General features: G+C 48.3%; 1 protein-coding gene across 1 annotated transcript in view; it reads left to right on the top strand.

Moving 5' to 3' along the window:
* The window catches only part of ufc1 (ubiquitin-fold modifier conjugating enzyme 1), a 109676-nt gene that overhangs the window by 62094 nt on the left and 25193 nt on the right, over positions 1-22389 (top strand). Inside the window, exons 3-5 of the mRNA XM_078430171.1 lie at positions 4860-4945; positions 8059-8122; positions 20588-20664. Of these exons, the coding sequence (XP_078286297.1) occupies positions 4860-4945; positions 8059-8122; positions 20588-20664 (227 nt within the window). The remainder of the gene's footprint in view (positions 1-4859; positions 4946-8058; positions 8123-20587; positions 20665-22389) is intronic.

The following is a 22389-nucleotide window of genomic DNA, read 5'->3' on the forward strand; positions in this document are numbered from 1 at the left end:
CCCGAGAGCTCTATCTAACTCTGTTGTACTGTGTGCAGTTTTGGTCTCCAAATTTGAGGAAGGGTATTCTTGCTAGTGCAGCGTAGGTTTACTAGGTTAATCCCCAGATTGGCGGAACTGTCATATGTTGAAAGACTGGAGCGACTAGGCTTGTATACGTCGGAATTTAGAAGGATCAGAGGGGATCTTATTGAAACATACAAGATTATTAAGGGATTGGACACGTTAGAGGCAGGAAACATGTTCCTAATGTTGGTGGGGTCCAGAACTAGGGGCCACAGGTTTAGAATAAGGGGTAGGCCATTTAGAACGGAGATGGGCAAAAACATTTTCAGTCGGAGAGTTGTAAATCTGCGGAATTCCCTGCCACCGAAGGCAGTGGAGGTCAATTCTCTGGATGCTTTCAGGAGAGAGCTAGATAGAGCTCTTAAAGATAGCGAAGTTAGGGGGTGTGGGGAGAAGGCAGGAACGAGGTACCGATTGTGAATGATCAGCCATGATCACATTGAATGGTGGTGCTGGGCCAAATGGCCTACTCCAGCACCTATTATCTATTGTCTCTTAAATTCATCCAGTGAATTGGCCTCCACTGACCTCTGTGGCAGAGAATTCCACAAATTCACAACTGAAAAAGTTTCTTCTCACCTCAGTTTTAAATGGCCACCCCTTTATTCTAAGACTGTGGCCCCTTGGTTCTGGACTCCCCCAACATTGGGAACATTTTTCCTGCATCTAGCTTGTCCAGTCCTTTTATAATTTTATATGTCTCTATAAGATCCCCTCTCATCCTTCTAAAATCCAGTGAATACAAGCCCAGTCTTTCCAATCTTTCCTCATACGACAGTCCCACCATCCCGGGATTAACCTGGTGAACCTACGCTGCACTGCCTCAATAGCAAGGATGTCCCTCCTCAAATTAGGAGACCAAAACTGCACACAATACTCCAGATGTAGTCTCACTAGGGGCATACACATCTGCAGAAGGACCTCTTTACTCCTCTACTCCTTTATTCCTATACTCAGGCTTTACTCCTATAGTCAGGTTCAGGCAGCATCTCTGGAGAAAAGGATTAGGTGACGGTTCGGGTCGAAACCCTTCTTCGTACCGCTGGGCTGTACGCTACCCAAGCGAAATATGAGGTGCTGTTCGTCCGATTTGCGTTGGGCTCACTCTTACAGTGATGGCACAGGACAGAAAAGTCAATGTGGCAGTGGGAAGGGGGTTTAAAGTGTTTGAAGGAACTGCAGATGCTGGTTTAAACCAAACATGCTGGAGTAACTCAGCAGGACAGGCAGCATGACCCATCTTCAGACTGAAATCGGGGGGGGGGGGGGGGGGGAGAGGATACATAGATAACTCTCGTTGGAGAGAGGAGAACTTCTTCAAAGTAGACATACCTTCATTAGATCTTGCAGTGGAGCACTCCTCTCTCCGGCCAGTCTGAAGAAGGGTCTCAACCCAGGAGTAGGCCATTCGGCGCAGCACCACCATTCAAGTGATAGAAACATAGAAACATAGAAAATAGGTGCAGGAGTAGGCCATTCGGCCCTTCGATATGATCATGGCTGATCATCCAGCTCAGTAGCATGTACCTGCCTTCTCTCCATACCCCCTGATCCCTTTAGCCACAAGGGCCACATCTAACTCCCTCTTAAATATAGCCAATGAACTGGCCTCAACTACCTTCTGTGGCAGAGAATTCCACAGACTCACCACTCTGTGTGAAGAAATGTTTTCTCATCTCGGTCCTAAAAGACTTCCCCCTTATCCTTAAGCTGTGGCCCCTGGTTCTGGACTCTCCCAAAATCGGGAACAATCTTCCCGCATCTAGCCTCTCCAACCCCTTAAGAATTTTATATGTTTCTATAAGATCCCCCTTCAGTCTTCTAAATTCCAGCGAGTACAAGCCCAGTCTATCCAATCTTTCCTCATATGAAAGTCCCGCCATCCCAGGGATCAATCTGGTGAACCTTCTCTGTACTCCCTCTAAGGCAAGAACGTCTTTCCTCAGGTTCGGAGACCAAAACTGCACACAATACTCCAGGTGCGGTCTCGCCAAGGCCCTGTACAACTGCAGCAGAACCTCCCTGCTCCTAAACTCAAATCCTCTTGCTATGAATGCCAACATACCATTCCCTTTCTTCACTGCCTGCTGCACCTGCATGCTTGCTTTCAATGATTGGTGCACCATGACACCCAGGTCACGTTGCATCTCCCCTTCTCCCAATCGGTCACCATTCAGGTAATACTCTGCTTTCCTGTTCTTGCCGCCAAAGTGGATAACCTCACATTTATCCACATTATATTGTATCTGCCATGCATTTGCCCACTTGCCTAATCTATCCAAGTCACTCGGCAGCCTCCGAGCATCCTCTTCGCAGCTAACACTGCCACCCAGCTTCGTGTCATCCGCAAACTTAGAGATGTTGCATTCAATTCCCTCGTCCAAATCATTAATATACACTGTAAATAACTGGGGTCCCAGCACTGAGCCTTGCGGTACCCCACTAGTCACTGCCTGCCATTCCGAAAAGGACCCGTTTATTCCTACTCTTTGTTTCCTGTCCGCCAACCAATTTTCTATCCACCTCAACACTGAACCCTCAATACCGTGTGCTTTAAGTTTGTACACCAATCTCCTATGTGGGACCTTGTCGAAGGCCTTCTGAAAGTCCAGATATAACACATCGACTGGTTCTCTCTTATCCACTCTACTAGTTACATCCTCGAAAAATTCTATAAGATTCGTCAGACATGATTTGCCTTTTGTAAATCCATGCTGACTTTGCCCGATGATTTCACCACTTTCCAAATGTGATGCTATCACATCTTTAATAACTGACTCCAGCATTTTCCCCACTACCGATGTTAGGCTAACTGGTCTATAATTCCCCGTTTTCTCTCTCCCTCCCTTTTTAAAAAGTGGGGTTACATTAGCTACCCTCCAGTCCTCAGGAACTCCTCCAGAATCTAAAGAGTTTTGAAAAATTATCACTAATGCATCCATTATTTCTGAGGCTACTTCCTTAAGCACTCTGGGATGCAGCCTATCTGGCCCTGGGGATTTATCTGCCTTTAATCCATTTAATTTACCTAACACCACTTCCCGACTAACCTGGATTTCCCTCAGTTCCTCCATCTCATTAGACCCCCGGTCCCCCGCTATTTCCGGCAGACGGTTTATGTCTTCCTTAGTGAAGACAGAACCAAGGTATTTGTTCAATTGGTCTGCCATCTCCTTGTTCCCTATGATCAATTCACCTGTTTCCGACTGCAAGGGACCTACATTTGTCTTAACTAATCTTTTCTGATCATTCTGATCATGGCTGATCATTCACAATCAGTACCCCGTTCCTGCCTTATCCCCATACCCCCTGAATCCGCTATCTTTAAGAGCTCTATCTTGAAAGCATCAAGAGAATTAGCCTCCACTGCCTTCTGAGACAGAGAATTCCACAGATTTACAACTCCATGACTGAAAATCCCATTCCTTTTCTCAAGGGGCGTTAAAGTGTTTGGCAACCAGGGGATTACGCAGGCCTAGGTGGACTAAGCAGTGGAGTTCATTGAAAGGAGGTTGGTTTGTGTGATGCTCCTGGCTGCCTCCACAATTCTCTGTAATTTCTTGCAGCCTTAGTGTCCCAAACCTTGTTGTAGGAATGAACTGCAGATGCTGGTTTAAACTGAAGATGGACATAACATGCTGGAGTAACTCAGTGGGACAAGTAGCATCTCTGGAGAGACCCTTCTTCAGAGTCTCCAGTTGTACAGGGCCCTGGTGAGACCACATCTGAGTATTGTGTACAGTTTTGGTCTCCTAATTTGAGGAAGGACATCCTTGCTGTTGAGGCAGTGCAGCGTAGGTTCACGAGGTTAATCCCCGGGATGGCGGGACTGTCATATGAGGAAAGATTGGAAAGGTTGGGCTTGTATACAATACAATACAATATATCTTTATTGTCATTGTACAGGGGTACAATGAGATTGGGAATGCGCCTCCCTTACGATTCAATAAATTAATTAGCTAGTCAGTATTAATTTAAACAACCCAATGAAACAAATTAGAACAGTTTTAAAACAGAATAAAGTGCAAGTAGATCTGTGCCGGATCACTGTGCGATGTGACCATCCGGCTCAGCAGGACCGGTTCATAGCAGCTATGGCCCTGGGGATGAAGCTGTTCCTGAGTCTGGAGGTGCGGGCGTAGAAGGCCTTGTATCGTCTGCCCGATGGTCGAAGTTCGAACAGACTGTTGCAGGGGTGTGAGGAGTCTTTGTGGATGCTGGTGGCTTTTCTGAGGCATCATGTGTTGTAGATGCCCTCCAAGGCTGGTAGCTGTGTTCCGATGGTCCTCTGAGCTCTATGGACTACCCGCTGAAGAGCTTTCCTCTCTGTCTCCGTGCAGCTGAGATACCACACAGGGATATGTGGAATTGAGTGGGATGGGAGGGGATCTGATAGAAACGTATAAAATTATAAAAGGACTGGACAGGCTTGATGCGGGAAAAATGTTCCCAATGTTGGGGGAGTCCAGAAGCAGGGGCCGCACAGTCTAAGAATAAAGGGGAGGCCATTTAAAACTGAGGTGAGAAAAAACGTTTTCACTCATAGAGCTGTGAATTTGTGGAGTTCTGCCACAGAAAGAAGTGGAGACCGATTCACTGGATGGGTTTAAGAGAAAGTTAGATAGAGCTCTAGGGGCTAGTGGAATCAAGGGATATGGGGAGAAGGCAGGCACGGGTTACCAATTGTGGACGATCAGCCATGATCACAATAAATGGCGGTGCGTACAGGCTCGAAGGGCCGAATGGCCTCCTGCACCTATTTTCTATGTTTCTAAACCTCTCGATTGACGTGATTTCTCTTTGCACCGCAGTATGTGGAGAATAACAAGCAAGCTGACAATGACTGGTTCAGACTGGAGTCCAACAAAGATGGGACAAGGTGAGTCATGGAGTCACAGTCAGGCAGCACAGAAACAGCCCCTTCGGCCCTACTCTTCCATCCCAACCAAGTCCCCAACCGAGCTGGTCCCACATCACACATGGCCAATACCTGGCCCATCTCCCTCCAAACCTTGTAGGAAAATAACTGCAGATGCTTGCGTAAATGGAAGGTAGACACAAAATGCTGGAGTAACTCAGCGGGTCAGGCAGCATCTCTGGAGAGAAGCAATGGGCGATGTTTCGGGTTGAGACCCTTCTGCAGACTGATGTCAGGGGAGTGGGCGAGACAAAGATAGAATATAGTCGGAGACAGGAAGACTAGTAGGAGAACTGGGAAGGGGAGGGGATAGAGAGGGAAAACAGGGACTGCCTGAAGTTGGAGAAGTCAATGTTCATACCGCTGGGGTGCAAACTACCCAAGCAAAATATGAGGTGCTGTTCCTCCAATTTGCGCTGGGCCTCAGTCTGACAGTGGAAGAGGCCCAGGACAGAAAGGTCAGATTGGGAATGGGAAGGGGAGTTGAAGTGCTGAGCCACCGGGAGATCAGGTGGGTTAAGACGGACTGAGTGGAGGTTTTCAGTGAATCGATCTGAGCCACGGGGAGATTCAGGTGTCAACTTCTCTACATCAGCGAGACCAAGTGTAGGCTCGGCAATCTTTTTGCCTGACCCGCTGAGTTACTCCAGGTCTCCAAGTCCCCAAACCTTCCTTGTCCGTGAACCTGATGAAATGTCTTTGAAACATTGTTATCGTGCCTGCTTCAACTACTATGTCCGAAGAAGGGTCCCGACCCGAAACGTCACGTTTAGACTTTAAACTTTGTAGATACAAAGGCGGCACGGTGGCGCAGCAGTAGAGTTGCTGCCTTACAGCAAATGCAGCGCCGGAGACTCAGGTTTGATCCTGACTACGGGCGCCGTCTGTACGGAGTTTGTACGTTCTCCCTGTGACCTGCGTGGGTTTTCTCCGAGATCTTCGGTTTCCTCCCACACTCCAAAGACGTACAGGTATGTAGGGTAAATGTAAAAATTGTCCCTAGTGGGTGTAGGATAGTGTTAATGTGCGGGGATCGCTGGGCGGCGCGGACTCGGTGGGCCGAAGGGCCTGTTTCCGCGCTGTATCTAAATCTAAAAATCTAAACCATTCAAAACAGGACTGCAAATGTCCCTAAACTCCTCATAGATTTTCCTCTTGGATTCCCCCCTCTCTGGGCCAATTTCGTTGAGTTTTTAGTTAAGAGATACAGAACGGAAATAGGCCCTTCGGCCCACGGGAGTCCATGCCCTCCATCGATCGCCCGTTTACACAAGGTATCACAAAATGCTGGAGTAACTCAGCAGGTCAGGCAGCATCTCAGTAGAGAAGGAATGGATGACGTTTCGGGTCGAGACCCTTCTTCAGACTGATGTCAGGGGGGCGGGACAAAGAAAGCAAATTTGCCGATGATACAAAGCTGGGTGGTAGTGTGAACTGTGAGGAAGATGCTATGAGGTTGCAGGGTGACTTGGACAGGTTGTGTGAGTGGGCGGATGCATGGCAGATGCAGTTTAATGTGGATAAGTGTGAGGTTATCCACTTTGGTGGTAAGAATAGAAAGGCAGAGTATTATCTGACTGGTGTTAAGTTAGGAAAAGGGAACGTACAACGAGATCTGGGTGTCCTAGTGCATCAGTCACTGAAAGGAAGCATGCAGGTACAGCAGGCAGTGAAGAAAGCCAATGGAATGTTGGCCTTCATAACAAGAGGAGTTGAGTATAGGAGCAAAGAGGTTCTTCTGCAGTTGTACAGGGCCCTAGTGAGTCCGCACCTGGAGTACTGTGTGCAGTTTTGGTCTCCAAATTTGAGGAAGGATATTCTTGCTATTGAGGGCATGCAGCGTAGGTTTACTAGGTTAATTCCCAGAATGGCGGGACTGTCATATGTTGAAAGACTGGAGCGACTAGGCTTGTATACACTGGAATTTAGAAGGATGAGAGGGGATCTTATTGAAAGATATAAGATTATTCAGGGATTAGAGGCAGGAAACATGTTCCCAATGTTGGGGGAGTCCAGAATAAGGGGCCACAGTTTAAGAATAAGGGGTAGGCCATTTAGAACTGAGATGAGGAAAAACCTTTTCAGTCAGAGAGTTGTGAATCTGTGGAATTCTCTACCTCAGAGGGCAGTGGAGGCCAATTCTCTGAATGTATTCAAGAGAGAGCTAGATAGAGCTCTTAAGGATAGCAGAGTCAGGGGGTATGGGGAGAAGGCAGGAACGGGGTACTGATTGAGAATGATCAGCCATAATCACATTGAATGGCGGTGCTGGCTCGAAGGGCCGAATGGCCTACTCCTGCACATATTGTCTATAAAGGATATAGGTGGACACAGGAAGACAGTGGGAGAACTGGGAAGGGGGGAGGAGAATAGAGGGACAGAGGAACTATCTAAAGTAAGAGAAGTTCATACCGCTGGGCTGTAAGCTGCCCAGGCGAAATATGAGATGCTGTTCCTCCAATTTGCGGTGGGCCTCACTATAACACTGGATGAGGCCCATGACAGAAAGGTCAGACTGGGATTGGGAGGGGGAGTTGAAGTGCTCAGCCACCGGGAGATCGGGTTGGTTAAGACGGATTTAGCAAAGGTGTTGAGCGAAGCGATCGCTGAGCTTGCGTTTGGTCTCGCCGATGTAGAGATGTTCACACTAGTTTAGTTTCGAGAAACAGCGCAAAAACAGGCCCTTGGCGCCACCGGGTTTGAGCCGAGCAGTACACTAGAACTATCCCGCACACCATGGACAATTTACAATTTTACAGAAGCCAATTAACCTGCAAATGTGTACATCTTTGTGGAGTGTGGGAGGAAGCCGAAGCACCCGGAGGATACCCACTCGGTCACTGGGGGGGGGGGGGGGGGGGAATGTATAAACTCTGTACAGACAGCACCCGTAGTCAGGATCGAACCCGGGGCTCTGGCGCTGTGAGGCAGCAACTCTACCGCTGGGCCAGCATGCCACCCCTAACTTTGTGTAAAGAAGTTTTACACAAAACTTGTGTAAGTTGGGGGAAAACGTGGGAGCACTTACTTTATCAAGCGTGGGAAGTTTTTCACTGAGATTTTTCTTTCTTCAGGTGGTTCGGGAAATGTTGGTACATACATGAACTCCTTAAGTATGAATTTGACATTGAGTTTGACGTAAGTCATGATTTTCTATTTACTGGGCAAATCAGAACTCCTCAAATTTGTCTCCCTCTCTCACCCCTCACCCCATTCCCTCACCTTCCCCACTCCCTCTCCCAAACCTTGCTCCCCCCTCCCTTCCGAAGGGGAAGGGAATAAATAGGTGAGATACAGGGTAGAGGGGGAAATGAAAAGGGTCGGCACAGCTGGTGGTGCTGCTGTCTCTTCGTGCCAGAGACCCGGGTTCGATCCTGACCTGTCTGCAGGGAGTTTGCATGTTCTCCCTGTGACCGTGTGGTTTCCTCCGGGTGCTCCGGTTTCCTTCCACATTCGATGGACGTACAGGTTTGGAGGTTAATTGGCTGCTGTAAGTTGTCCCTTGTTTAGTTTGGTTTGGAGATACAGCATGGAAACAGGCCCTTCGACCCACTGGTTCCACGCCGACCAACGATCCCCGCACATTAACATCATCCTACACCTACTCGGGACAATTTTTACACTTACCAAGCCAATTAACCTACAAACCTGTACGTCTTTGGAGGAAACCAAAGATCTCCGAGAAAACCCACGCAGGTCACGGGGAGAACGTACAAACTCCGTACAGACAGCGCCCATAGTCGGGATCGAACCCAGGTCTCCGGCGCTGCATTTGCTGTAAGGCAGCAACTCTACCGCTGCACCACCGTGCCACCCTAGGTTTGTGTGTAGGATGCAAACCTTGTGTGTAGGATGCAAAATTGGTAGAACATAGAAACATAGAATAAGTGCAGGAGAAGGCCATTTGGCCCTTCAAGCCAGTCAATGTGATCATGGCTGATCATCTAAAATCAGTACCCCGTTCCTGCTTTTTCCCCATATCCCTTGATTCCTTTAGTGCTAAGAGCTAAATCTTACTCTCTTGAAAACAGCCAGTAAATTTGCCTCCACTGTCTTCTGTGGCAGAGAATTCCACAGATTCACAACTCTGGGTGAAGACATTTTTCCTCATCTCAGTCCTAAATAGAAACATAGAAAATAGGTGCAGGAGTAGGCCATTCGACCCTTCGAGCCAGCATCGCCATTCAATATAGTCATGGCTGATCATCCAAAATCAGTACCCGGTTTCTGCTTTTTCCCCATATCCCTTGGGTCCTTTAGCCCCAAGAGCTAAATATAACTAAAGCTAAAACTAACAGCTAAATGGCCTCGCCCTTATTCTTAAACTGTGACCCCTGGTTCTGGACTCCCCAACATCGGGAACAATTTTCCTGCATCTGGCCTGTCCAACCGTTTAAGAATGTTGTATGTTTCTATAAGATCCCCTCTCATCCTTCTAAATTCCAGTGAATATAGGCCCAGTCGACCCATTCTTTCATCATATGCCAGTTCCGCTATCCCGGGAATGAACCTGGTGAACCTACGCTGCACTTCCTCGACAGCAAAGATGTCCTTCCTCGAATTAGGAGACCAAAACTGCACACAATACTCCAGGTGCGGTCTCACCAGGGCCCTGTGTGAAAGACTTATCTCTGAAATAAGTACGCAAAACACAAGACTCAGTTAAATCTTTTTACTGAAACACCAAGGTGGGAGAAGACACAGAGACCTGAGTGCACTGTTGTTCACTCAACCACCTGCTTCTGTCCTCTCAAAGAACACACAGATTACAGTCAGTATTTATACAGTTGAAAGCAGCACAAAGCACATGCAGTAATTTTCCATGGTTACATAGCATAAAGGAGATCTTATCGAAACGTTTAAGATTATTAAAGGGTTGGACACGTTAGAGGCAGGAAACATGTTCCCAATGTTGGGGGAGTCCAGAACAAGGGGCCACAGTTTAAGAATAAGGGGTAGGCCATTTAGAACTGAGATGAGGAAAAACGTTTTCAGTCAGAGAGTTGTGAATCTGTGGAATTCTCTGCCTCCGAAGGCAGTGGAGGCCAATTCTCTGAATGCATTCAAGAGAGAGATAGATAGAGCTCTTAAGGATAGCGGAGTCAGGGGGTATGGGGAGAAGGCAGGAACGGGGTACTGATTGAGAATGATCAGCCATGATCACATTGAATGGCGGTGCTGGCTCGAAGGGCCGAATGGCCTCCTCCTCCTATTGTCTATTGTCTAAAGCAGTCTCAACAGATACATAGTGGAGTTCCCATAATAGAGTTGCTTTAATTGTGTTAGGGAGTCAAACAGAAGTAAAGGGAGTCACATAGCTAAGATAATTAGAGACGTTCTCCCCGTGACCTGCGTGGGTTTTCTCCGAGATCTTCGGTTTCCTCCCACACTCCAAAGACGTACAGGTATGTAGGTTAATTGGCTGGGTAAATGTAAAAATTGTCCCTAGTGGGTGTAGGATAGTGTTGATGTACGGGGATCACTGGGCGGCACGGACTTGGAGGGCCGAAAAGGCCTGTTTCCGGCTGTAGATATATGATATGATATATGATATGATATGTGCCATTGTGGGGTGATGAGAGAACTTCCTCAGTCCCTGGGAAGCGCAGGGAAAACAGCTTGTCTGCAGGTGTCTGGTATCTTGCAAAAACCTATTTTAATTACGATGACCAAAACAAGCTTTGTACAGAACTTATAAGATAAGAAAATAACTGCAGATGCTGTTACAAATCGAAGGTATTTATTCACAAAATGCTGGAGTTACTCAGCAGGTCAGGCAGCATCTCAGGAGAGAAGGAATGGGCGACGTTTCGGGTCGAGACCCTTCTTCAGACTGATGTCAGGGGGGCGGGAGAAAGGAAGGATATAGGTGGAGACAGGAAGACAGTGGGAGATCTGGGAAGGGGGAGGGGAAGAGAGGGATAGAGGAACTATCTAAAGTTGGAGAAGTCAATGTTCATACCACTGGGCTGCAAGCTGCCCAGGCGAAATATGAGGTGCTGTTCCTCCAATTTCCGGTGGGCCTCACTATGGCACTGGAGGAGGCCCATGACAGAAAGGTCAGACTGGGAGTGGGAGGGGGAGTTGAAGTGCTCAGCCACCGGGAGATCAGATTGGTTAACGCGGACCGAGCGAAGGTGTTGAGCGAAACGATCGCCGAGCCTGCGCTTGGTTTCGTCGATGTAAATAAGTTGACATCTAGAGCAGCGGATGCAATAGATGAGGTTGGAGGAGGTGCAGGTGAACCTCTGTCTCACCTGGAAAGACTGTTTGGGTCCTTGGATGGAGTTGAGGGGGGAGGTAAAGGGACAGGTGTTGCATCTCGTGCGGTTGCAGAGGAAAGTGCCCGGGGATGGGGTGGTTTGGGTAAGAAGGGACGAGTGGACCAGGGAGTTACGGAGGGAACGGTCTCTGAGGAACGCAGAAAAGGGAGGGGATGGGAAGATGTGGGGTCCCGTTGTAGGTGACGGAAATGTTGGCGGATGATTTGTTGGATCCGCTGGCTGATGGGGTGGAAGGTTCTGTCCTTGTTACGAGTGGGGGGAGGGGGAGCACAAGCTTTCTCACAAGCTGCTACGGTTTTGAACTTCCCAGCCTAAAATGTCCTCCAACGTTGCCACAAAATGGCTTCCCCAAAGTTAGCTTCCACACCTGTACAACTGCAGAAGCCCTCCTTCCATTCCATGCACTTCCATGCGCTGATCTGAAAATCTCTTAAACGCCAATATCGCCAGTATCTCCCTCAACATCCACCTTCGGCAGCGCGTTCCAGCCACAGTGTAATAAACCAGCATAATCAAGGATGAGTTTCACCCTGGCCTCTCTCTCTACTCCCCTCTCCCATCAGCTAAGAGGCACAGAAGTGTGATTCAGAGGTAGTTTCGTCCCAGCTGTTCTCAGGCAAGTGAACAGTCCTGGCAACAACCAGAGAGCAATCCTGAACTGCTATCTACCTCATTGGAGACCCTCGGCCTATCTTTGATTGAACTTTACGGGCTTTATCTTGCACTAAACGTTATTCACATTATTGCCGCCCGGGAATTAACCTGGTGAACCTGCGCTGCACTTCGTCAATAGCAAGAATGTCCTTGCTCAAATGAGGAGACCAAAATGAGGTCTCCAAATAGTCCATCATAGAACTAGTCCACTTGGTTGGTGGTGTGGTGATGGTTGGTGTGAACTCAGTGGGCTGAAGGGCCTGTTTCCACGCCGCATGACTCCAGTGTATGGTTGATCGATGGTCGGTGTGAACACGGTGGGCCACAGGGCCTGTTTCCACGCTGTATCTCGGCACGGTGGCGCAGCGGTAGAGTTGTTGCCTTACAGCGAATGCAGCGCCGGAGACTCGGGTTCGATCCTGACTACGGACGCTGTACTGTACGGAGTTTGTACGTTCTCCCCGTGACCTGCGTGGGTTTTCTCCGAGATCTTCGGTTTCCTCCCACACTCCAAAGACGTGCAGGTTTGTAGGTTAATTGGCTGGGCAAATGTAAAAAATTGTCCCTAGTGGGTGTAGGATAGTGTTAATGTGCGGGGATCGCTGGGCGGCGCGGACCCGGTGGGCCGAAGGGCCTGTTTCTGCGCTGTATCTCTAAATCTAAATCTAAAATCTAAAACTAAACAAGGGAGGGGTGGCTGCTTATATTAAATTGGAGAACGTAATGGTCATACCATTGGGATATTAGTTAACCAAGTGGAAGATGAGGTGCTGTCCCTCCTGTTTGCTGGAGATTGGGATGAGATTAGAGGAATTCGAATAGTGAAAGGCCAGGACAAGGTGTGTGGGTTGAAGAGGCTGTTTCCACTAGTGGGAGAGTCTAGGACCAGAGGGCGCAGCCACAGAATGAAAGGACAGGGGTGGCACAGGGGTAGAGTTGCTGCCTTGCAGCGGCAGAGACTCGGGTTCGATCCTGACTACGGGTGCTGTTTGTACGTTCTCCCCGTGACCTGCGTGAGTTTTCCCCGGGACCTCCGGTTTCCTCCCACACTCCAAGGACGTACTGATTTGTAGGTTAATTGGCTTGGTATGATTGTAAATTGTCCCTAGTGTGTGTAGGATTGTTCTAGCGTGCGGGGATCGCTGGTCGACACGGACTCGATGGGCCGAAGGGCTTGTTTCCGCGCTGTATCTCTAAACTAAACTAAACTAGACACCTTCAGAAAGGAGATTTGATCATAGTTGAGAGATACCGCACGGAAACAGGCCCTTCGGCCCACCAAGTCCGCGATGACCAGTGATTCTCGCACGCCAACACTATTTTACACACCAGGGACTATTTTGCCAAAATAAATTAGCCTAACAAATTAGCCTAAAAGCCTACTATGCCTACACACACTAGGGTCAATTCACAATTTTGCAAAGGCCATTTAACCTTCAAACCTGTGCGTGGTTAGAGTGTGGGAGGAAACCGGAGCACCCGGAGGAAACCCACGCAGGCCATGGGAAGAATGGACAAACTACATGCAGACAGCACCCGTAGTCAGGATCGAACCTGGGTCTGCGGCACAGTAAGGCAGCAACTGTACCACTCTGCCTGATGAGGCAGATTGATATAGTGTGGAAACAGGCCCTTCGGCCCAACTCGCCCACACCGGCCAACAATGTCCCAGCTACCCTTGTCCCACTTGCTTGCGCTTGGTCCATATCCCTCCAAACCTGTCCTATCCATGTACCTGCCCAACTGTTTCTTAAACGATGGGATAGTCCCAGCCTCAACTACCTCCTCTGGCAGCTTGTTCCATACACCCACCACCCTCTGTGTGAAAAAGTTACCCCTTGGATTCCTATTAAATCTTTTCCCCTTCACCTTGAACCTATGCCCTCTGCTCCTCGATTCGCCTACTCTGGGTAAAAGACTGTGCATCGACCCGATCTATTCCTCTCATGATTTTGAACACCTCCATAAGATCGCCCCTCATCCTCCTGTGCTCCAAGGAATAGAGACCCAGCCTACTTAACCTCTCCCTATAGTTCACACCCTCTGGTCCTGGCAACATCCTCGTAAATCTTTTCTGAACCCTTTGAAGCTTGACAATATCTTTCCTATAACTGAACACAATAATCTAAATGCGGTCTCACCAACGTCTTATACAACTGCAACATGACCTCCCAACTTCTATACTCAATATTCTGACTGATGAAGGGCAAAGTGCCAAAAGCCTTTTTGACCACCTTATCTACCTGCAACTCCACCTTCAAGGAACTATGCACGTACGTTTTCCCCATATCCTGCTTGGGTTTTCTCTGGGATCTCCGGTTTCTTCCCACACTCCAAATATGTACTGATTTGTAGGTTAATTGGCTTGGTATTATTGCAAATTGTCCCTAGTGTGTGTGGGATAGTGTGTAGGGTTTCGCTGGTCAGCACAGACTCGATGGGCCGAAGGGCCTGTTTCCGCGCTGTGTCTCTAAACTAAACTAAATTAGGCACGCCTTTAGAATGGAGATTTTATCATAGTTTAGAGATAAAGCGCGGAAACAGGCCCATCGGCCCACCAATTCCGCGATGACCAGTGATTTCATTTTTTTTCATTTTCATATATACAGCGCGGAAACAGGCCTTTTCGGCCCACCAAGTCCGCGCCGCCCAGCGATCCCCGCACACTAACACTATTAACACTATCCTACACACACTAGGGACCATTTTTACATTTACCCAGTCAATTAACCTACATACCTGTACGTCTTTGGAGTGTGGGAGGAAACCGAAGATCTCGGAGAAAATCCACGCAGGTCACGGGGAGAACGTACAAACTCCTTACAGTACAGCACCCGTAGTCAGGATCGAACCTGAGTCTCCGGCGCTGCATTCGCTGTAAAGCAGCAACTCTACCGCTGCGCTACCGTATTCTCGCACGCTAACACTATTTTACACGTCTTTGGAGTGTGGGAGGAAACTGAAGATCTCGGAGAAAACCCACGCAGGTCACGGGGAGAGCGTACAAACTCTGTACAGACGGCGCCCGTAGGTGGGATCGAACCCAGGTTCGATACAGTGCATTCGCGGTAAAGCAGCAACTCTACCGCAACGCCACTGATCAGTAAGGGTGTCAAAGATAATGGGGGGGCAGGCAGGAGAATGGGGTTGAGAGGGAAAGATATGTCAGCCATGATTGAATGGCGGAGTGGACTAGATGGGTCGAATGGCCTAATTCTGCTCCTACAAGTTGTGAACTTGTGGGAGGAAGGGTAGGGTGGGAATTGGGAAGGGAGGTGTGAATGGAACGGGAGAGGGAGGGTTGTGGGGGGGGGAAGGATGGTTGGTGAGGGAGGGTGCTGTGAGGAACGCCGACGTCTCTGTCGAGGGGACGCTGAACGAGATCCCGGCCCCTTCTCCTTCTTGGCCTGGGTTTATTATCCGTTTTTTCGCCTCTCCCAGGAGATCACTCAGATCTTTTGGGTGGGCGTTTGGAGCAGTTGGAGTAGCTTCCGGGCGGTAGTTTTTTGGAAACCGAGCACGGGGCTTTGTTCTTACAGAGGCCCAGGAGCGGTTGGAGCAGACCACTCTGCAATGTTCCCAGTTAAGGGGGAGTATGAGTGCTAGGGCAGTTTATTGTTCTGGGTGTCGGATGTGGGGTATCTGGGAGTCTGATAGTCTTCCAGACATCCACATCTGCGCCAGGTGCGACGAGATGGGACTCCTAAGGGACCATATTAGGAACCTAGAGTGGCAGATTGATGACCTCCGTCTGGTCAGGGAGAGTAAGACTAGAGACTCGGGTTCAATCCTGACTACGGGCGCCGTCTGTACGGAGTTTGTACGTTCTCCCCGTGACCTGCATGGGTTTTCTCCGAGATCTTCGGTTTCCTCCCACACTCCAAAGACGTACAGGTTTGTTGGTTAATTGGCTTGGTGAACAATGTAAAACAAAATTGTCCCTCGTGGGTGTAGGATAGTGTTAATGTGCAGAGATCGCTGGTCGGCGCGGACCCGGTGGGCCGAAAGGACCTGTTTCCGCGCTGTATCTCTAAACTGATCAAGAATCTTTCAACCTCCACCTTCAAAATACTTGGCCTCCACCGCTGTCTGGAGCAATGAATTCAACACCCTCTGACGAAATAAATAGCTCGTTATCTCCTCATCAGGCAGAGTGTTACAGTTGCTGCCTTATTGTGCCACAGACCCAGGTTCGATCCTGACTACGGGTGCTGTCTGCATGTAGTTTGTCCATTCTTCCCATGACCTGCGTGTGTTTCCTCCGGGTGCTCCGGTTTCCTCCCACACTCTAACCACGCACAGGTTTGAAGATTAAATGGCCTTCGTAAAATTGTGAATTGACCCTAGTGTGTGTAGGCATAGTAGGCTAATTTATTTTGCCAAAATAGTCCCTGGTGTGTAAAATAGTGTTGGCGTGCGAGAATCACTGATCATCGCAGAATTGGTGGGTCGATGGGCCTGTTTCCGCGCGGTACCGAGAATACGGTAGCGCAGCGGTAGAGTTGCTGCTTTACAGCGAATGCAGCGCTGGAGACTCAGGTTCGATCCTGACTACGGGTGCTGTACTGTAAGGAGTTTGTACGTTCTCCCCGTGACCTGCGTGGGTTTTCTCCGAGATCTTCGGTTTCCTCCCACACTCCAAAGACGTACAGGTATGTAGGTTAATTGACTGGGTAAATGTAAAAATTGTCCCTAGTGTGTGTAGGATAGTGTTAATAGTGTTAGTGTGCGGGGATCGCTGGGCGGCGCGGACTTGGTGGGCCGAAAAGGCCTGTTTCCGCGCTGTATATATGAAAATGAAAAAAAATGAAATCACTGGTCATCGCGGAATTGGTGGGCCGATGGGCCTGTTTCCGCGCTTTATCTCTAAACTATGATAAAATCTCCATTCTAAAGGCGTGCCTAATTTAGTTTAGTTTAGAGACACAGCGCGGAAACAGGCCCTTCGGCCCATCGAGTCTGTGCTGACCAGCGAAACCCTACACACTATCCCACACACACTAGGGACAATTTGCAATAATACCAAGCCAATTAACCTACAAATCAGTACATATTTGGAGTGTGGGAAGAAACCGGAGATCCCGGAGAAAACCCAAGCAGGATATGGGGAAAACGTACGTGCATAGTTCCTTGAAGGTGGAGTTGCAGGTAGATAAGGTGGTCAAAAAGACTTTTGGCACTTTGCCCTTCATCAGTCAGAATATTGAGTATAGAAGTTGGGAGGTCATGTTGCAGTTGTATAAGACTAGAGACTTATCCTGAAAAGGGAGGGAGAGGAGCCAGAGGTCGTGGTACATATAGGTACCAACAATATAGGTAGGATAAGGGAAGAGGTCCTGAAAGGAGAATTTAGGGGGCTAGGAAGAGAGTTAAAAAAAAGGACTTCCAAAGTGATAATCTCAGGCTTACTGCCTGTGCCACGCGATAGTGAGAATAGGAATGGTGTGAGGTGGAGGATAAATACGTGGCTGAGGGACTGGTGCAGGGAGCAGGGATTCTAGTTTCTGGATCATTGGGACCTCTTCTGGGGGAAGTATGACCTGTACAAAAAGGACGGGTTGCATCTGAACCTGAGGGGAACCAATATCCTGGCGGGGAGATTTGCTAAGGTAATTGCGGAGACTTTAAACTAGTACGGTTGGGGGGAGGGACTCAAACACAAATAGCTAATAGGCGGTGTGTGAGGCAGGAGGCAGAAAAGGGAAACACTCAGACCCAATATGTAGGAGAAAAAGAAGTGAAAAGAAATAAACTGAGAATAACAAATGATGGGTCCCTTAAATGTGTATATTTTAATGCTAGGAGCATTGTAAGAAAGGTGGATGAGCTTAGAGCCTGGATTGACATCTGGAAGTATAATGTTGTGGCGATCAGTGAAACATGGTTGCAGGAGGGTTGCGATTGGCAATTAAATATTCCAGGATTTCATTTTTCAGATGTGATAGAATCGGAGGGGCAAGAGGTGGGGGTGTTGCATTGCTTGTCAGGGAGGATATCACAGCAGTGCTTTGGCAGGAGAGACTTAAAGGCTCAATTAGGGAGGCTGTTTGGGTGGAACTCAGAAATGAGAAAGGTTTAGCAACACTTATAGGGGTGTATTATAGACCGCCAAATAGGGAACGAGAATTGGAAGAGCAAATATGTAAGGAGATAGCAGATATTAGTAGTAAGCACAGAGTAGTGATTGTGGGTGATTTCAATTTTCCATACATAGACTGGGAATCACATTCTGTTAAAGGGCTGGATGGTTTGGAGTTTGTAAAATGTGTGCAGGATAGTTTTTTGCAGCAATACGTAGAGGTGCCTACCAGAGAAGGGGCAGTGTTGGACCTCCTGTTGGGAAATGAGACGGGTCAGGTGACGGAGGTATGTGTTGAGGAGCACTTTGGGTCTAGTGATCACAATGCCATTAGTTTCAATATAATTATGGAGAAGGTCAAATCTGGACCAAGGGTTGAGATTTTGGATTGGAGAAAGGCTAATTTTGAGGAGATGAGAAAGGATTTAAAAGGAGTGAAATGGGACATTTTGTTTTATGAAAAGGATATAATAGAGAAATGGAGGATATTTAAAGGTGACATTTTGAGAGTACAGAGTCTTTATGTCCCTGTTCGGTGGAAAGGAAAGAATAATAATTTGAAAGAGCCGTGGTTTTCCAGGGAAATTGGACATTTGGTTCGGAAAAAGAGGGAGATATACAATAAATATAAGCGGCAGGGAGTAAATGAGGTTCTTGAGGAATATAAAGAATGTAAAAGGAATCTTAAGAAGGAAATTAGAAAAGCGAAAAAAAGATATGAGGTTGCTTTGGCAAGTAATGTAAAAGTAAACCCCAAGGGGTTCTACAGATATGTCAATAGCAAAAGGATAGCGAGGGATAAAATTGGTCCATTAGAGAGTCAGAGTAGACAGCTATGTGCTGAGCCGGAAGAAATGGGGGAGATATTAAACAATTTATTTTCTTCGGTATTCACCGAGGAGAAGGATATTGAATTATGTGAGGTAAGCGAAACAAGTAGAGTAGTGATGGAAATTATGAGGATCAAAGAAGAGGAGGTACGGACACTTTTGAAAAATATAAAAGTGGATAAGTCTCCAGGTCCTGATAGGATATTCCCTAGGACATTGAGGGAAGTTGGTGCAGAAATAGCAGGGGCTATGACGGAAATATTTCAAACGTCATTGGAAACGGGGATGGTGCTGGAAGATTGGCGCATTGCGCATGTTGTGCCTTTGTTTAAAAAAGGTTCTAAAAGTAAACCTAGCAATTATAGACCTGTTAGTTTGACGTCTGTGGTGGGAAAATTAATGGAAAAGATACTTAGGGACAATATATACAATCACATGGATAAACAAGGCCTGATTAGAAACAGTCAACATGGATTTGTGCCTGGAAGTCATGTTTGACTAATCTTCTTGAATTTTTTGAAGAGGTTACCAGGGAAATTGATAAGGGCAAGGCTGTGGATGTTGTCTATATGGACTTCAGTAAGGCATTTGACAAGGTTCCACATGGAAGGTTGATTAAGAAGGTTAAATCGTTGGGTATTAATAGTGAGGTTGCAAGATGGATTCAACAATGGCTGAATGGGAGATACCAGAGGGTAATGGTTGACAACTGTATGTCAGGTTGGAGGCCAGTGTCTAGTGGAGTACCCCAAGGATCTGTGTTGGGTCCACTGTTGTTTGTCATTTACATTAATGATCTGGATGATGGTGTGGCAAATTGGATTAGTAAGTATGCAGATGATACTAAGATAGGTGGTGTAGTTAATAATGAAGTAGATTTTCAAAGTCTACAGAGAGACTTGGGCCTTTTGGAAGGGTGGGCTGAAAGATGGCAGATGGAGTTTAATGCTGATAAGTGTGAGGTGCTGCATTTTGGTAGGACAAATCAAAATAGGACGTACAGGGTAAATGGTAGGGAATTGAGGAATGCAGTGGAACAGAGGGATCTGGGAATAACTGTGCATTGTTCCCTGAAGGTGGAATCTCATGTGGATAGGGTGGTGAAGAAGGCGTTTGGTATGCTTGCCTTTATAAATCAGAGCATCGAATATAGAAGTTGGGATGTAATGTTGAAATTGTATAGGGCATTGGTGAGGCCGAATCTGGAGTATGGTGTGCAGTTCTGGTCGCCAAATTATAGGAAGGATGTCGACAAAATGGAGAGGGTACAGAGGAGATTTACTAGAATGTTGCCTGGGTTTCAGCACTTAAGCTACAGAGAAAGGTTGAACAGGTTGGGTCTTTATTCTTTGGAGCGTAGAAAGTTGAGGGGGGACTTGATAGAGGTTTTTTAAATTTTAAGAGGGACAGACAGAGTTGACGTGGGTAGGCTTTTCCCTTTGAGAGTGGGGAAGATTCCAACAAGAGGACATAACTTCAGAATTAAGGAACAAAGGTTTAGGGGTAACATGAGGGGTAACTTCTTTACTCAGAGGGTGGTGGCTGTGCGGAATGAGCTTCCGGTGGAAGTGGTGGAGGCAGGCTGGATTTTATTAATTAAGAATAAATTGGATAGCTATATGGATGGGAGGGGATTGGAGGGTTATGGTCTGAGAGCAGGTAGATGAGACTAGGTCAGAGAAAGTGGTCGGCGTGGACTGGTAGGGCCGAACGGGCCTGTTTCCGTGCTGTAATTGTTATATGGTTATATGGTTAGATCCCAGTGACCTATCCCACGACGGCACCGGAGGTCGCCATTCCGGAGCTGGACGGGAAGACGGCCAAAATGTACAGGTAGGAGGGGATGGGGAGGGCAGGGAGCGGGGAGTGGGTGGAGAAGGAACGGAAGGGCTTGGATATGTAACAGGGTGAGTGGAGGAGGATGTGGGGGGAGGGGGGGTCGTACAGGAGGAGAGGGGGTGGGTGCATATGGAAACATAAAAACATAGAAAATAGGTGCAGGAGGAGGCCATTTGGCCCTTCGAGCCTGTACGCACCGCCATTCATTGTGATCATGGCTGATCATCCAAAATCAGTAACCCGTGCCTGCCTTCTCCCCATATCCCCTGATTCCACTGGCTCCTAGAGCTCTATCTAACTCTCTTTTAAATCCATCCAGTGATTTGGCCTCCACTGCCCTCTGTGGCAGAGAATTCCACAGATTCACAAGTGTCTGGGTGGAAAAGTTTTTTCTCACCTCAGTTTTAAATATGTGAGGCAGAGAATGGGTGTGTGCAGGTGGGGAGCGGGTGTGGGGGTAGGTAGGTAGGGGGTGTGTAGGTGGGGAGGGGGTGTGTATGTGGGGAGGGGGTGTGTAGGTGGGGAGGGGGTGTGTATGTGGGGAGGGGGTGTGTATGTGGGGAGGGGTGTGTATGTGGGGAGGGGTGAGTATGTGGGGAGGGGGTGTGTAGGTGGGGAGGGGTGTGTATGTGGGGAGGGGGTGTGTAGGTGGGGAGGGGGTGTGTAGGTGGGGAGGGGGTGTGTATGTGGGGAGGGGGTGTGTATGTGGGGAGGGGTGTGTATGTGGGGAGGGGGTGTGTAGGTGGGGAGGGGTGTGTATGTGGGGAGGGGGTGTGTAGGTGGGGTGGGGGTGGGGAGGGGTTGTGGGGGTGGGGACGTGGTATGTAGGTGGGGTGTGTATGTGGGGAGGGGTTGTGGGGGTGGGGAGGGGGTGTGGTGGGGAGGGGGGGTGGGGAGAGGGGGTGGGGGTGTATAGGTGGGGAGGGGGAGTATAGATGGGGAGGGGGTTTACATGTGGGGAGGGTGTGTGTAGGTGATGGGGTGCTATTGGGGAGGGTAAGTCGGGTTGGGTGGGAGGTGTGTTTAGGTGGGGAAGGGATGTATGTGGGTGTGAGGGGGTGTAGGTGGGGAGGGGATGTACACTTGGGGAGGGGGTGTACAGGTGGGGTGGGGAAGAGGAGGGTTTGGGGAGCAGGCAGAAAGCAAAGAGTAAGAATAAACAGGTCTCAGTCAGAATGGCAGGCAGTGGAGAGTGGTGTGCCGCAAGGCTCGGTGCAGCGTAGGTTTACTAGGTTAATCCGCGGAATGGCGGGACTGTCGTAGGTTGAAAGACTGGAGCAACTAGGCTTGTATACACTGGAATTTGGAAGATGAGAGGGGATCTTAGAGAAATGTATAAAATTATAAAAATACTGGACAAGCTAGATGCAGTAAAAATGTTCCCAATGTTGGGGGAGTCCAGAACCAGAGGCCACAGTCTAAGAATAAAGGGGAGGCCATTTCGAAAGGAGATGAGGAAAAACTTTTTCAGTCTGAGAGTTGTAAATCTGTGGAATTCACTGCCTTGGAATGCCCCGGAGGCCAATTCTATGGATGCTTTCAGGAGAGAGCTAGATAGATCTCTTAAAGATAGCGGAGTCAGGGGGTATGGGGAGAAGGCAGGAATGGGGTACTGATTGTGGATGATCAGCCATGATCACAGTGAATGGCGGTGCTGGCTCGAAGGGCCGATTGGCCTCCTCCTGCACCTATTGTCTATTGATCCTCGCCTGGATCCGA

This window comes from Rhinoraja longicauda, chromosome 39 (assembly GCF_053455715.1).
Source record: "Rhinoraja longicauda isolate Sanriku21f chromosome 39, sRhiLon1.1, whole genome shotgun sequence".
Taxonomy (NCBI): domain Eukaryota; kingdom Metazoa; phylum Chordata; class Chondrichthyes; order Rajiformes; family Arhynchobatidae; genus Rhinoraja; species Rhinoraja longicauda.